The sequence below is a fragment of the Phocoena sinus genome, chromosome 2 (assembly GCF_008692025.1).
Source record: "Phocoena sinus isolate mPhoSin1 chromosome 2, mPhoSin1.pri, whole genome shotgun sequence".
Taxonomy (NCBI): domain Eukaryota; kingdom Metazoa; phylum Chordata; class Mammalia; order Artiodactyla; family Phocoenidae; genus Phocoena; species Phocoena sinus.
In genome coordinates this window covers 95,650,795-95,667,658 of record NC_045764.1, presented here as the reverse complement: position 1 = coordinate 95,667,658, position 16,864 = coordinate 95,650,795, and the positions used below count along the sequence as shown (strand labels likewise).

Below are 16,864 nucleotides of genomic sequence, written 5' to 3'. Positions count from 1 at the left end.
GCCTATGTTTCCCTCTAGCAGTTTTATAGTGTCTGGCCTTACATTTAGGTCTTTAATCCATTTTGAGTTTATTTTTGTGTATGGTGTTAGGGAGTGTTCTAATTTCATTCTTTTACATGTAGCTGTCCTGTTTTCCCAGCACCACTTATTGAAGAGGCTGTCTTTTCTCCATTGTTTATCCTTGCCTCCTTTATCAAAGATAAGGTGACCATGTGTGCATGGATTTCTCTGGGCTTTCTCTCCTGTTCCATTGATCTATATTTCTGTTTTTGAGCCAGTACCAACCATACTGTCTTGATTACTGTACCTTTGTAGTATAGTGTGAAGTCAGGGAGCCTGATTCCTCCAGCTTCATTTTTCTTTCTCAGGATTGCTTTGGCTGTTAGGGGCCTTTTGTGTTTCCATACATATTGTAAAATTTTTTGTTCTAGTTCTGTGAAAAATGCCATTGGTAGCTTGCTAGGGCTTACATTTAATCTGTAGATTGCTTTGGGTAGTAGTATAGTCATTTTCACAAGGTTGATTCTTCCAATCCAAGAACATGGTATGTCTCTCCAGCTGTTTCTATCCTCTTTAATTTCTTTCATCAGTGTCTTACAGTTTTCTGCATACAGGTCTTTTGTCTCCTTAGGTAGGTTTATTCCTAGGTATTTTACTCTCTTTGTTGCAGGGGTAAATGGGATTGTTTCCTTAATTTCTTTTTCAGATTTTTCATCATTAGTGTATAGGAATGCAAGAGATTTCTGTGCATTAATTTTGTATCCTGTTACTTTACCATATCCATTGATTATCTCTGATAGTTTTCTGGTAGCATCTTTAGGATTCTCTATGTATACTTTCATGTCATCTGCAAACAGTAACAGTTTTACTTCTTCTTTTCCAATTTTGATTCCTTTTATTTCTTTTTCTTCTCTGATTGCTGTGGTTAAAAATTCCGAAACCATGTTGAACAATAGTGGTGAGAGTAGGCAACCTTGTCTTGTTCCTGATCTTAGAGGAAATGGTTTCAGTTTTTCACCATTGAGAATGATGTTGGCTGTGGGTTTGTCATATATAGCCTTTATTATGTTGAGGTAGGTTCCCTCTATGCCCACTTTCTGGAGAGTTTTTATCATAAATGGGTTTTGAATTTTGTCGAAAGCTTTTTCTGCATCTACTGAGATGATCATACTGTTTTTATCCTCGGTTTGTTAATATAGTGTATCACATTGATCGATTTGCGTATATTGAAGAATCCTTGTGTTCCTGTCATAAACCCCACTTGATCCTGGTGTATGGTCCTTTTAACGTGCTGTTGGATTCTGTTTGCTAGTATTTTGTTGAGGATTTTTCCATCTATGTTCATCAGTGATATTGGCCTGCAGTTTTCTTTCTTTGTGACATCTTTGTCTGGTTTTGGTATCAGGGTGATGGTGGCCTTGTAGGATGAATTTGGGAGTGTTCCCCCCTCTGCTATGTCTTGGAAGAGTGTGAGAAGGGTGGGTGTTAGCTCTTCTCTAAATGTTTAATAGAATTCACCTGTGAAGCTGTCTGGTCCTGGGCTTTTGTTTGCTGGAAGATTCTTAATCAGTTTCAGTTTCAGTGCTTGTGATTGGTCTCTTCATATTTTCTATTTCTTCCTGGCTCAGTTTCAGAAGGTTATGCTTTTCTAAGAATTTGTTCATTTCTTCCAGGTTGTCCATTTTATTGGCATATAGTTGCTTGTGGTAGTCTCTCATGATCCTTTGTATTTCTGCACTTTCAGTTGTTACTTCTCCTTTTGCATTTCTAATTCTGTTGATTTGAGTTTTCTCCCTTTTTTTCTTGATGAGTCTGGCTAATGGTTTATCAGTTTTGTTTATCTTCTCAAAGAACCAGCTTTTTTAGTTTTACTGATCTTTGCTATTGTTTCCTTTTCTTTTTCATTTATTTCTGATCTGATGTTTATGATTTCTTTCCTTCTGCTCACTTTCAGGGGGATTTTTGTTCTTCTTTCTCTCATTGCTTTAGGTGTAAGTTTAGGTTGTTTATTTGAGATTTTTATTGTTTCTTGAGGTAGGATTGTATTGTTATAAACGTCTGTCTTAGAACTGCTTTTGCTGCATCCCATAGGTTTTGGGCCATCTGGTTTTCATTGTCATTTGTTTCTAGGTATTTTTTGGTTTCCTCTTTGATTTCTTCAGTGATCTCTTGGTTATTTAGTAGAGTATTGTTTAGCCTCCATGTGTTTATATTTTTTACAGTTTTTTCCCTGTAATTGATATCTCATCTCATAGTATTGTGGTCGGAAAAGATACTTGTCACTATTTCAGTTTTCTTAAATTTACCGAGGCTTGATTTGTGACCCAAGATATGATCTATCCTGGAGAATGTTCCATGAGCACTTAAGTAGAAACTGTATTCTGTTGTTTTTGAATGGAATGTCCTATAAATGTCAATTAAGTCTATCTGGTCTAATGTGTCTTTTAAAGCTTGTGTTTCCTTTTTTATTTTCATTTTGGATGATCTGTCCTTTGGTGAAAGTGGGGTGGGTGTTAAAAGTCCCCTACTATTATTGTTACTGTTGATTCCCCCTTTTATGGCTATTAGCGTTTGCCTTATGTATTGATGTGCTCCTATGTTGGGTACATAAATATTCACAATTGTTATATCTTCTTGGATTGATCCCTTGATCATTATGTAGTGTCCTTCTTTGTCTCTTGTAATAGTCTTTATTTTAAAGTCTGTTTTGTCTGATATGAGTATTGCTACTTCAGCTTTCTTTTGATTTCCATTTGCATGGAATACCTTTTTCCATCCCCTCACTTTCAGTCTGTATGTGTCCCTAGGTCTGAAGTGGTCTCTTGTAGACAGCATACATGTGGGTCTTGTTTTTGCATTCAGCTGGTCTGTGTCTTTTGGTGGGAACATTTAATCCATTTACACTGAAGTTAATTATCAATATGTATGTTCCTGTTACCGTTTTCTTAATTGTTTTGGGTTTGTTTTTGTAGGTCTTTTCCTTCTCTTGTGTTTCCTGCCTAGAGAAGTTCCTTTAGCATTTGTTGTAAAGCTGGTTTGGTGGTGCTGAATTCTCTCAGCTTTTGCTTGTCTGTAAAGGTTTTAATTTCTCTGTTGAACCTGAATGAGATCCTTGCTGTGTAGAGTAATCTTTGTTGTAGGTTTTTCCCTTTTATCGCTTTAATATGTCCTACCACTCCCTTCTGGCTTGGAGAGTTTCTGCTGAAAGATCAGCTGTTAATCTTATGGAGATTCCCTTGTATGTTATTTGTTGCTTTTCCCTTGCTGCTTTTAATATTTTTTCTTTGAATTTATTTTTTGATAGTTTGATTAATATGTGTCTTTTCATGTTTCTCCTTGGCTTTATCCTGTATGGGGCTCTCTGCACTTCCTGTACTTGATTGACTCTTTCCTTTCCCATGTTGGGAAGTTTTCAACTATAATGTCTTCAAATATTTTCTCAGACCCTTTCTTTTTCTCTTCGTCTGAGACCCCTATAATCAAATATTGGTTCATTTACTGTTGTCCCAGAGGTCTCTGAGACTGTCCTCAATTCTTTTCATTCTTTTTTCTTTATTCTGCTCTGCAGTAGTTATTTCCACTATTTTATCTTCCAGGTCACTTATCCGTTCTTCTGCCTCAGTTATTCTGGTATTGATTCCTTCTAGAGTATTTTTAATTTTACTTATTGTGTTGTTCATCATTCTTTGTTTGCTTTTTAGTTCTAGGTCCTTGTTAAACATTTCTTGTATTTTCTCTATTCTATTTCCAAGATTTTGAATCATCTTTACTATCATTACTCTGAATTCTTTTTCAGGTAGACTGCCTATTTCCTCTTCAGTTGTTTGGTCTGGTGGGTTTTTACCTTGCTCCTTCATCTGCTGCATATTTCTGTTTTCTCATTTTGTTTAATTTATTGTGTTTGGGGTCTCCTTTTCGCAGGCTGCAGGTTCATATTTCCTGTTATTTTTTGCTGTATGCCCCAGTGGGTGAGGTTGGTTCAGTGGCTTCCTGAACCAGTGGCTTCAGTGCCCCAGGCTTCCTGGTGGAGGGGACTGGTGCCTGTGTTCTGGTGGGTGGAGCTGTTTCTTGTCCTTTTGGTGGGCAGGGCTGCAGCTCGTTGTGTGTTTTGGAGTGTCCATGAACTTAGTATGACTTTAGGCAGCCTCTCTGCTCATGGGTGGGGTTGTGTTCCTGTCTTGCTAGTTGTTTGGCATGGGGCATCCAGCACTGGAGCTTGTTGGCCGTTGGGTGGAGCTGGGTCTTAGTATTGAGATGAAGATCTCTGAGAGAGCTCTTGCTGATTGATACTGTGTGGGGCCGGGAGGTTTCTGGTTGTCCAGTGTCCTGGACTCAGTACTCCCACCATGGAGGCTCAGGCCCAACACCCAGCCAGAGTACCAAGACCCTCCCAGCCACATAACTCAGGAAAAAAAGGAAGAAAGAAAAACAACAACAACCAAAAAAATGAACAGACAGAACCCTAGGACACATGGTAAAAGCAAAACCCTTGGTGAAATTTCAGACCCACAGAATATTGGGTCTGCTTCATGCGGAAGATCCAGTAGTGAGCCAGAAGAAGCCAAGAAGGATGGATTCCAGGTATGATGCAGAGATTGTAAAGTTACTTTTGGTTCTCAAGACATCAGTCTGTTCATTTCTGGTAGAGAGGGATGTTGAAATCTCCAGCTATGATAATGGGTGTATCCGTTTCCTTCAGGTTCTATCAGTTTTTGCCTCACATAATTTGATGCTGTGTTGTTAAACACATACACAATGAGGATTGTTATGTCTTCTTGGGGAATTAACCCCTTTATCATTATATAATGCCTTCTTTATCACTGATAACTTTCCTTGTTTTGAAGTCTGTTCTGTCTGAAATTAATATAGGATCTCCTGCTTTCTTTTGGTTAGTATTAGCGTGGTGTATTTTTCTCCAGCCATTTACTTTTACTCTAACAACACTAAACCACTTTACAGTGAGTGGGAGTACTTTATAATAACCATAATCCTAATTCCTTCTTCCACTCCTTGCATCATTGCTGTCAGTCATCTTATTTTATATACATACATATGCATATGTGTGTAAATATGTGCATAATCATACATGATCAAGTACACTGTTGCTGTTTGTTTTTGGCCACGCTGCTTGGCATGCAGGATCTTAGTTCCCTGACCATGGCTCACAGGCCCAGCCGCTCCACGGCATGTGGGATCCTCCCAGACCAGGGCACCAACCCGTGTCCCCTGCATCAGCAGGCAGACTCTCAACCACTGCGCCACCAGGGAAGTCCGGAAGCATGGATTCTTAACCACTGGACCGCCGGGGAGGTCCCCCACTGTTGCTATTTTTTTGAACAAACTTCTGTTAGCTCAGTTAAGAATGAGAAAATTAAAAGTTTTATTTTATTTTCACTTATTTCTTCTTAACCGCTCTTGCATTCTCATGTAGATCCAAGTTTCTGGCCTATATTATTTTCCTTCTCTTTAAAGAACCTCTGTTAACATTTCTTATAAGGCAGGTCTACCAGCAACAAATTTCCTCCATTTTTTTTTGCTTAAGAAAGTCTTTATGTTTCTTTCACATTTTTTTAATGTTTATTTTTAGATTTAATTTTTCTTTTACATGATAGCTTGTCTCTCTTAATCCCCTACCCCCTTGTTGCCCCTCCCCTCTTCCCTCTACCCACTGATAACCACTAATTTGTTCTCTGTATCTGAGAGTCTGTTTCTTTTTTGTTATATTCAATAGTTTGTTTTATTTTTTAGAGTTCACATGCAAGTGGTATCATAGAGTATTTTTCTTTCTCTGTCTGACTTCACTTAGTGAAATACCCTCCAAGTCCATCTGTGTTGTTGGAAATGTGAAAATTTCATTTTTTATGGATGAGTAATATTCCATTTTGTGTGTGTGTGTGTGTGTGTGTGTGTGTGTGTGTGTGTGTTTATACACACCACGTCTTATCCATTCATCTGTTGATGGACACTTAGGTTGCTTCCATATCTTGGCAATTGTAAATAATGCTGCTATAAAGATTGGGGTGCATGTATCTTTTCAAATTAGTGTTCATATTTCTTTCAGATATATACCCAGAAGTGGAATTGCTGGGTCATATGGTAGTTCTATTTTTAGTATTTTGAGAAACCTCCATACTCTTTTCCACAGTGGTTGCACCAGTACATTCCCACCAGTCTCCTTCACTTCTGAAGGATAATTTTGCAGGGTACATAATTCTAGGTTGGCAGGCTTTTTCTCTTACCACTTTTAACTATTTCACTTCACTCTTGCTTGCATGGTTTCTGCAAAGAAGTCAGATGTAATTACTCTTTATAAGTAAAATATTTTTTCCTCTGGCATCTTTCAGGATTTTTTTCTTTATCTTTGATTTTTTTATAGTTTGAAAATGATATGCTTAGGTGCTTTTTTTTTTTTTTCTTTTTCCTTCCCTCCATTTTCCTGCTTACTGTTTGTTCTCTGAGCTTCTTGGATATGTGATTGGACATCTGACATTAATTTGGGTAAATTCTCAGTCATTATTATTTCATATATTTCTTTTGTTCCTTTTGCTCTTTCTTCATTTGTTCTTTCTGTTTTGTGTATGTTACATCTTTTGTAGTTGTCCCACAGTTCTTGAATAGTCTTTTTTTTTTTTTTCAGTCTTTGTTATCTTTCCTTTCAATTCTGGAGATTTCTGTTGCTTAATCCTCAAGCTCAGCTGTTTTTTTCCTCAGCCATGTCCAGTCTACTAAGCTCGTCACAGGTATTCTTAGTACTTTTGATCTCTAGATTTTTTTGCAGGGGGCGGTATTCTTTCTTAGGATTTCTATTTCTCTGCTTGCATTGCTCTTTTGTTCTTGTATGCTATCTACTTTAAACATTGGAGTCTTAGCATATTAATCATAGTTGTTTTAAATTCCTAGTCTGCTGATTCCAATATCCCTGCCATATCTGGTTCTGATGCTTGTTCTGTCATTTCAAAATGTATTTTTGTCTTTTGGTATGTTTTTTTCTCGTTTTTCTTGATTGCTAGACATGATGTGCTGGGTAAAAGGAACTGCTGTAAATAAGCCTTTAGTGATGTAGTGGTAAAGTGTATAGGAAGAGGAAGTATTCTATGGTTGTGATTAGGTCTCAGTCTTTTGGTCTGAGCCTTTCCCTCAGGATTGTGAATATCACAATTATTTATCTGTTTTTTTCTCTCCCTTTAGGTGTGTCAGATGGTTAGAGTTGACTAGTGTTGGGTATATCCCCTCCTCCAGATCAAATAGACTCTGATAATACCACAGTAGCTCAGACCCTCCTTAACTAGTTTCTCCTGAGGACAGGCCTTGTTAAGAACAGAGTGTTCTGGCAGATTTCCTAATGGTTCCTTCTCCACTCCCCTGCTGGAAGCATGTAAGGATTTTTCTGATACTTATTGTGGGAACCTGGTTGATCTCCTAGAGGTACACTCACAAGAGTTTGGGGGCATCACAATGACTGTCCCCACCCCCAACCAGGAGTTTTTTTGACTGTCAGAGTTGTCCATCCTGAGCCTCCAGCAATTTGTCAATTACAGTTGAGATTGTTTTTCTCCCCCCACCCCCACCCTGGCACTGGTTTCCATGGTGATTTTCACTCATGAATCTCTGCTCTGGTAAGCAGTGACTCCCTTTTTTTTGCTCTCTCTCTCTGCAGTCTTAGGGGTGGGGTTTGCCCTGTGTCCTCCTCTCTCATAGATCTAAGAGGAGTTGTGGATATTTTTTGTGCTTTTGTATTTTTTACTTGTTGTTACAATAGAATGGCAGCTTCCAAGCTCCTTATATGCCAAAACAGAAACCAGAAGTCTGTATTACTTTTTAAATTAAATTTTAAATGTATAAGGAAAGACCTAAGTTTAAATAATAAATAGGATGACTCAAGTGATGCTTTTTGTTAAAACCATTTTGAAAACCCTTTACTGCTAATAGATTATGAAGTTTTGGATTACACATTATATATAGTTTTATTAAAAATAAGGAATGCATTCTTTTGTCACTTAAGTAGAAATTGTTTGTATTTTAGATAATGTTCAGTCATCCAGGCCTAGACATTCAGGGCAGAAGTATAGAATATGTACAGCGGCAAATACCCAAGGAATGTGGAAGCCTAAAGTCCCAAAATAAGGTAAGTAATCTTAGTTTTATCTTCTGATTTGGAATGTAACTAATTAACATGTAAGTGAAATTTTCCAGTCTTTCTAATTCTCCATATAGTTGAGTTGTACTAGAATTGTTTTTTAGTGTATAAATTTTCTATTTGTTTGTATATACTTCTAAACCCCATTACTTAAATTCCCTCCAGATTTCTGGTTTGAGTCTGGGGGATTGTCAGCATACTTATCACCAATAGGAATCGTATGTTGTAATATAATGGTCTGCATCCATCAGTCTACCTTTAGTCCAGACGTGGAATTTTTTTAGCCACAATTCCAAATATATGGGGAATAGAAGTCTGCCCCAACATGGATTCATGTGCTTACTTATAAAGTAGTCACTGTGTCCAGGGACTGGCACTAGAAGATATAAATGTGACTACTAGAAGCCCACTTAGATGGGTGAAGGGAAGCGTCATTTTGATTTATGCCTGAAAAATTTACTTTTCTCTGTGGCCTCAAGGAAACAGGCTACCCAGAAGGATGAGAGAGTGTGATGTGTTTTAAGTCATTTTCAGAGACTTGTATAGCCAACCTATGAACATGTATGTCTTTGTATTAGTTTGCCAGGGCTGTCATAACAAAATACCACAGACAGAGTGGCTTAAACAACAAAAATTCATTTGCTCACAGTTCTGGAAACTGGAAGTCCCAGTTCAAGGTGTTGATGCATTTGGTTTCTTCTGTGGCCTTTCTCCTTGGCTTGCCAGTGGTCACCTTCTGGCTGTGTTTTTTTTCCTCTGTGCACCCACATCTCTGGTCTCTCTCTCTCTCTTTCTGTCCAAATTTCTTCTTATAAGGATACCAATCAAATTGGATTAAGGCCTACCCCAAGGGCCTTATATTTTAATCACCTTTTTAAAAGGCCCTATTAACAAATGCAGTCATATTCTGACATACTGGGATTGGGGCATCAACATATGGATTTGGGGGGACACAATTCAGCCTATAACATTCCACCCTCTGGTCCCTCTTCTCACATGCAAAATACATTCACCCCATCACAACACCCCAAAAAACGTAACCCTTCCTAACATCACCTCTAGGTCCCAAATCTCATCTAAATACCATCTAACTCAAAGGTAAGTGAGCTCAAAGTTTGATTCATCCTGAGGCAGAATTCCTCTGGGCTCATGAGGGAGGTGGCCCCATCCCCTTGGCCATCAGTGATAGCATCTTCCTGAGAATTTTCTTTTTTTTTTTTTCCTGAGAATTTTCTTGCTCTTCAACTTCTGGTTCATTTTTGTTTTAAAAATTACTATTTCAATTCATCACTTCCTTCTCATATTGTAGTATAAGCAGCAAGGAGGAGCTAGGCTGCACCCTCAGCACTTTGCTTGTAAATTTATGCTAAATATCCAAGTCCATCACTCACAAATTCTACCTTCCACAAGAGACTAGAATACAATTCACCCACATTCTTTGCCACTTTATAACAAGGATCAACTTTCCTCTGGTGTCAACAGTATGTTCCTCATTTCCATCCAAGCCCTCACCAGAAGCACCTTTAATGTTCTTATTTCTACCAAGTCTCTTCAAAGCTACCTAGCCTTTTTATAACATGCACCTCAAAACTCTTTCAGCCCCTACCCATTACCCAGTTCCAAAGGCACTGCCACATTTTTAGATGTTTGTTAGCACAACATCCTACACCTTGGTACTAAAATCTGTATGAGTCAGGGTTCTCCAGAGAAACAGAACCAACAAGAGAGATATATATATAAAGAGAAAGAGACTTATTTTAAGGAATTGGCTCATGTGATGGTAGAGGTACATATTCAAAATCTGCAGGGTAAGCTGTCAGGCTTGAGACCCAGGGAAGAGCTGTAGTCTGTATCCAAAGGCAGACTGCTGGTAGAATTCTTTCTTGTTCCAGCAAGGTCAGTCTTTGTACTAATAAAGCCTTCAACTGATTGGATGAAAGCCACCTACATCATGGAGGATAATCTACTACACTTATGGTCTACCCATTGAAATGTTTATCTCGTCCAAGAAACATCTTCACTTAAACATGTAAAATAATGTTAGCCAAATATCTGGGCACTGTGGCCCAGCCAAGTTGGCACATAAAATTAACCTTCACAGTCATTATTGCAATTTTCATCTCTTTCCTTTTGAGGTCCCTTTGAAATCAATCCGACATGTCAGCTTTCAAGATGAGGATGAGATTGTCAGAATAAACCCTCGCGATATCTTAATACGTCGCTATGCAGACTACAGACATCCTGACATGTGGAAAAGTGACTTGGAGAGAGATGATACTGACTCCAGTATTCAGTTTTCTAAACCAGACAGTAAAAAATCAGACTATCTGTACTCTTGTGGGGATGAGACTAAGTTAAGTTCACTCAAAGACTCTGTGGTATTTAAGACACAGCCCTCCTCATTAAAATTTAAGAAGTCAAAACGAAGAAAAGAAGATGGTGAACGTTCTCGCTGCGTATACTGCCAAGAAAGGTTTAATCATGAAGAAAATGGCAGGGGAAAATGTCAGGATGCTCCAGACCCTATTAAAAGATGCATATATCAAGTTAGTTGCATGCTCTGTGCAGAGAGCATGTTGTATCATTGTATGTCAGACTCAGAGGGAGATTTTTCTGATCCCTGTTCATGTGACACTAGCGATGACAAGTTCTGCTTACGATGGTTAGCCCTAGTAGCTTTGTCTTTCATTGTACCATGTATGTGCTGCTACGTCCCTTTGAGAATGTGCCATCGTTGTGGTGAGGCGTGTGGGTGCTGTGGTGGGAAACATAAAGCTGCTGGATGAAAGCATCCAGTGCCAAAATGAGCTTAAAATCTTTGTGTCCAGGAATTAGCTAACTTGGATTTGTGGAAGCTTTTGGCAAGCATTATGAAATCTTGCCTGGTATCATTGGGGCCACACGTGGAGGAAGCAGAACTCATCAGTTCTTGGCATTTCACAAATGCTAGCCATGCCTAACTTTTTCCCTGGAGTGCATGGCATGTTTTGTTGCAGGTTCTAAAGAATATTTGCAAAAGGAAACCATTTCTGGTTATTGGCTATATAAAGTGAGCATAAATATGATCCAACTAAAAAGGGTTAATTTTTTGGCATTTTTGTATATTTATGCATTAGGTGATGGGACTTTTAAAGGTTTGAATTCATTAAGATATAAACTTAAAGTGCACTAGGGGACAGTTGATTTCAATCTAAAAAAAGTTAACACTTGGGAACTGTAAGAAGTAAAACAAGTGCAACTAAATCATTTATTACTTGTTTTTTGAAAGCAGTTTTATGTATAAATAACAAATGTTTATATTTAACTAAATATAAGGTACGAGTTATTACATATTAAACTTTTCCTCCCCTTCCTAGTTCTGAAGTAGATGTACATATATCTACTGTCACATTCCATTATATTTTGAATATTTTACTTATCTAGTTAATAACATTTTGGTTCCATGTGAATGATTTGATATTTTCATTGTCGTTTCCCTTTGGCTACAGTTTATATTGAGTTATATCTGTACATTCTGGTAATCTAAAATCCTTAAAAAATATTCTAATAGCCTTGAGTGACCAACTTTTTTTTAAAGCACAGATGTAATTGTCTAATGTTATGATGGGAACATAACACTTATTTTTATATAAAAAGAGACTGAGTAAACATTATAGAAAAAAGTAAGGTTTTGGGTTGTTGTTTTGTTTTTTGTGGTATTCAACCAGCAAGTTGTTTTCTTTCAGAGTTTCCTCCTTCAAAAAATTATATTGCATTTACAAATGTTTTACAAGGTGAAAAGTGTAACTGGATAGTTAGAGTCAGTAAAACAGTTTCCTCCTGAGATTTCCACTTATCATTCTGCTAAACCAGAATATGTTCAGCTGTGTTACTTTTTAGCTTAATTCTCAGTGCTTATTATCACATAACAATGATAACTTTTCTCAGTTGCATTTTATTTTATTTAAACTGGCCAAAAGCAAAATTATTTTATGTAAAGGATGTGCTAAACTATCCCAAGAAAGTATTTAATCCAGTATTGTGAATGAAATATCTTGTACGTATAAATTTATTTCTTTTGCAGAGCATTGTCTTACTGGATGTTTTATTTTCAAAGTAGTTGGATAAATGTTCTAGCAAATTGTTTGAAGTACTTTGGGGTCAAATTGTCTTTTTTTTTTTTTTTTTTTTTTTTAAGTGTTACATTAAAACTCTAACCAAGTAAGGGGTTCCTTAAGAACATTCCCTTAAAGGGAAAAGTTGAGAAGTGTGCCTTTTTTTAATGGCTTGAAGTTTCAGAAGTGATAAAAATTAAAATCACACTACTGTTAGAAGCTCATTTTCTATGCAGGTTTTTAAATGTCATTTATGTAATCATTCTTTTTACATATCACACTTAAGCTTGTGTTAGCTTTCTTCTTTTGCCCCAGATCAAACTGAACAATGTATATAACACTATCTGTCTGTAAAATACTTTTTTTAAGAAAGCATTTATATTTATATGACAGCTTGAACTGACAACATTGTGTATATAGATCATCTTAAAGTATTATTTCACATTGAAAAGAAGAAAAATATATTGATAACTATAGATGTTATGAAGAAGAGGTTATTTCTAGTTTTGTACTAAAAATTAATTGGATGAACTAAGTCCAAAACATGATACCGTAGCAGCAGTTTTAAGTCTTATTTTTACTGTTTATATATTTGGAAGCTGCTACACCAGATGATCTTCATCCCTGAAGTCTTCAGCTAAACTTGGTTTCCTAGAATAGACTGTTAACTTTCAAAATTACTTTTTATTGGTAAAATGGAAATACTGGTTTTCCTTGTGAATAATTTTCGTATTTGTAAGTGCTGAGTTTATAATTCAGGTTTGATCAGGTGTGAACAACTGAAGAAAATAACTTGCTGGCTATATAGGAAAATGCTGTGGAAATGAACTGTGTATATACTTCTGGGAAGAACAAATTTAATCATTTCTTCTGTTGAGCACTAATCAGTATAGTGCAACTCCTGGTCCTGTACTGTATTTTATATGCAACATATATGCTTTAATATTTTAATGTTTGTGCATTAATATTTTCAATTTGTTTAACCACTTTGCTGCTAAGATTTTTCCGTCCCATCCCCATTTTTCCTTTACAGTTTTAAACAAGTTTCTTCATTAAAAACTATGGTCATGAAATGGTTTTTATTTTACCTTGGATCTTTATAGTTTAACACACCCAGGTTCCAAATCAGTCTGGAAGACTAACTGATAATATAATGTTACCTGAATCCCTATGTGGAAATTTTCTCTTGAGTAAATTAGAATTCTTATGTGAATTCTTAGGTTAAATTTCTTATTCTTAAACGTGTATAGGTATATTCAGGAACATTTTCTTGTTCTGCATACGGATTTGGCACTGCCAGTTGGCTTGTCCTCTAAAACCTTTCTCTGGTTTTAATCTGGTAGCAGAAGCAAATGGCTAAACAAAACTGCTTAACTAATAGTAAATATTGAAAATGAAATCATCTAGATGGCATGACAAGAAAGACTTTTCGTCTGATGGCTTGTTCAGAATTGATAATCCTTAAATGATTTGTCTCCTGAGTTGACAGGGGAATCATTTGATTTCAGAAGAAATATGAGGTATGTAACTTCAGCACCACCTACTGGATGATTTATAGACCATACGTGAGGTGGCAGTTGGGATCTGACAGGGTTCATCATTACTACCAGTAAAGGGCTATTTAAGTGGTGGCCACCTCCAAATGGAGAAAGCAGGAATAAGAAATATCTCGAACTGTAAAACCAATCTTTTCCCTAATGTGTCTTGTAGAAAGATTTTAAGCACTTTTTTCTTACATATCCTGTTTTAAAATATTTATCAATATTTGGAACTGGCAATCAAACTTAATGTGCCGAAGCATTTATAGAACCAATTCTTTCAACTTGCAAAAGCCATTACCAAAATGGTATTCTTACTTTTCCTCCCATTACCAGTCAGGGAGAATTTTTTAGAAAAAATAAATATCACTGTATTTCATCATGACAACTTCAGAGAGTGTGTGTGTCTCTGGGATAATGTTGGGCAGGGGTTAAAATTTAAAGGGGGAAACTTAAAACTACCTATTTTCATTGGTTATTCAGCAGTGCCTAAAATGAACTTTTGAAGTAATACAAATGCACTTTCAATTCATGTGTATAGTGCCATCTGATATCTTGGGTAAGTCTTGTCTTTTCTTTTTCTCTCCCCAGCCCCCCCTTAAAGGAACACTACAGAGATGTTTCTTAATACCTATATGTCTCAGAAATACAGGAAATACGTACTTTCCTACAGATTTAAAGAATCTTAAGGATGTTTTGTTGAAATTTACTTTAGGTTTTGTGATACACTTTGGAATATGTGTTTAAGATTGGGTTTTTTATTTTAGCCTAAAGATATATTAAACAAGTGTAACATTTTTCTACATGAAACTTTGAAAACTTTAGTTACCTGGAAAACATAGATTCTTAACTAAATATTCTTATTCTTAATTTGATTTCCAAGATCACATTTCTAAGTATAAGGCGAAGCACTAGAAACTTGCATCATTGTTACACTTAAAAAAAAAAAAAATTGGTCTGTACTCCACGATAATAGCACCATAAGGTGTTTTGCAGTAAGTCAAAACAAAGAAATCACAACCTGAGATAATTTATGTAAACCAAAAAATAAGGTGGGGGAGGCTTTAAGTTATTAAGGTACTGTTTGCCTAGCAGCCAGGTGGTTATAAAACTTTGATATGCTTTGAAACACTGATGTTAGCCATTGTTCCTGAAAGCTCCTTAAATTGCGTAAGTTGCTAGTTTTGAAATTTTTCAAGAATAATCTAGTTGAAAAGCCTTTGTAATAAAGATACACATAGAGATTTTTGTGAACATTGCCAGTATGTAGTATCATTTGCTTTCTATTTTTGACCTCAAAAGTGCCTCACTTGTATATTATTTCCATTAAAAGCTTGACTGCATTCTTTCCAATAAGCAATGAAAAATTGTTTAACTCATGTCATAATGTATCTCCTTAGATATAGTTGACTAGCTTGATAGTTTTGGATATATAATGTAAATACGCATATATAAGTTTGTAACTGTTTTTGTTACATCATACCCATGTAATTGGACATATCAGATGATATCATAAGAATTTGTTTTAATTACCTGATTAAACCTATCATGAAATATAAAAGGACTTTTTCTTACTCTTCTAGAGATAGCAAACTATCACGTAAGAGATAATAATTACTAAAGGAGAAAGCAGTAGTAGAAATGGAAGCTTTTGATCATAATTTTTTAAGGTGTATTTTTAACCAAAAGGTCATGTATAGTTCATTTTAATGACTTATTTATTCACTCTTGATTGTATCCAGATTTTTTTTTATAGTTTGTTACCTGATACATTATTTGGTTTGGGAACATGTTACAACAAAGTCTGGATTAACTGCCTTAAATGATGTGTGGGAAATCTTTAACCCACTACTCTTACTCTTTTTTTTTTTTTTGTATCATAGTTTCAGAGTTTCACTTAACTTGTAATATAAGCAAAATTAATCTAAATGAAAAATTATTAGGACAGTACTCAAAAATCATAATGTATTTCAACACCAGAATAACTTTTGAATTACTTATATTACAGTTGTATTTATTTGAAAAATCAAGAATTAACTGTTTATACCTTTACCATGAATTATGAAATGTTAGTCTTATGTGTTTATTTACAGGTTTTCAGAAATTTACTTTATGTTCTTCACATCAAGTTAATACCCACAAGTAAGTAGAATAGTTTTTACACAAGAGAAATTGAAACTAGGGTTTCTGCTTGGCTGTCAATATAGTGTCATGCACACAGTAGTCCTTAAAAAACATCAGCATTAATAATACGGAAGTTGGAGTCAACTTTAAAACCAACTACTCTAAGATTTGCAGTTTTAGAGGTATCCTTAAAATAATGGCTAAAAAAATGTATAATAAAAGTCTAACAAAATCATAGTTGAAATGGTGTTTTCTTTTGTCTAGCAGTCTTTATTTTATGTTTTTACATGATCACTTACAGTCCTCAAATAACCATATAATGTAAGTATTATCCTCATTTTACTTAAAGAAGAGGTTTAGGTTTCAAGAGGTTAAAAACTATCCCCAAGATCACATTAGAGGTATCGGGATTGAACCAAATTGTCTTACTCCAAAGCCCATACTTTTAGTCACAATGCAGTTTTGTGTTTCGTTATAAGAGTCACAGGTGTACTTCATAGAATCATCATGTTGTTCTGTTAAAATGAAATTTTATTTAAGTTGAACAGTATGATGATTCTGTGAAGTACAAAGCCTTTAAAGACAGAGCCTGTCTTTAAACCAGAGTTGCATTTAGTATCAGGTCTGCTACTTACACACGTGTCAGATTGATGAGTTTACTGTCCCCACTTCCCTCAAACTTAATTTTAACTTAGAAATAATACAATAACCAAGAGTCTGTGTACAGTTTGGAAAGAAGTAGGACAGGAAGAATTCCAGAATTTCTAATACTGAAATAAGATTCTTTCTGGATGATAAAACTGAGACCTGTTTAGCTTTCATTTCCATTACTGATTAATTTTGCATTGTCAAACTGTAAGATACTTTCTTTTAAAAATGTGATACGGGAGATCTTACGGATATTACTTGTCAAACATAAACCCCTTTTGTGCTCTCAATTTTTTTTCTCCCCTGTTATAGGAATAATGTCT

The 16,864-nt window shown here is 35.8% G+C and overlaps 1 protein-coding gene across 1 annotated transcript in view; it reads left to right on the top strand.

Moving 5' to 3' along the window:
- SPRED1 (sprouty related EVH1 domain containing 1) overlaps positions 1-16,130 on the top strand; it is a 117,784-nt gene extending 101,654 nt beyond the window's left edge. The window contains exons 6-7 of the mRNA XM_032623837.1: positions 8,024-8,125; positions 10,273-16,130. Coding sequence (XP_032479728.1) covers positions 8,024-8,125; positions 10,273-10,923 — 753 coding nt within the window. The 3' untranslated portion in view covers positions 10,924-16,130. The remainder of the gene's footprint in view (positions 1-8,023; positions 8,126-10,272) is intronic.
- Positions 16,131-16,864: the final 734 nt, after the last annotated feature.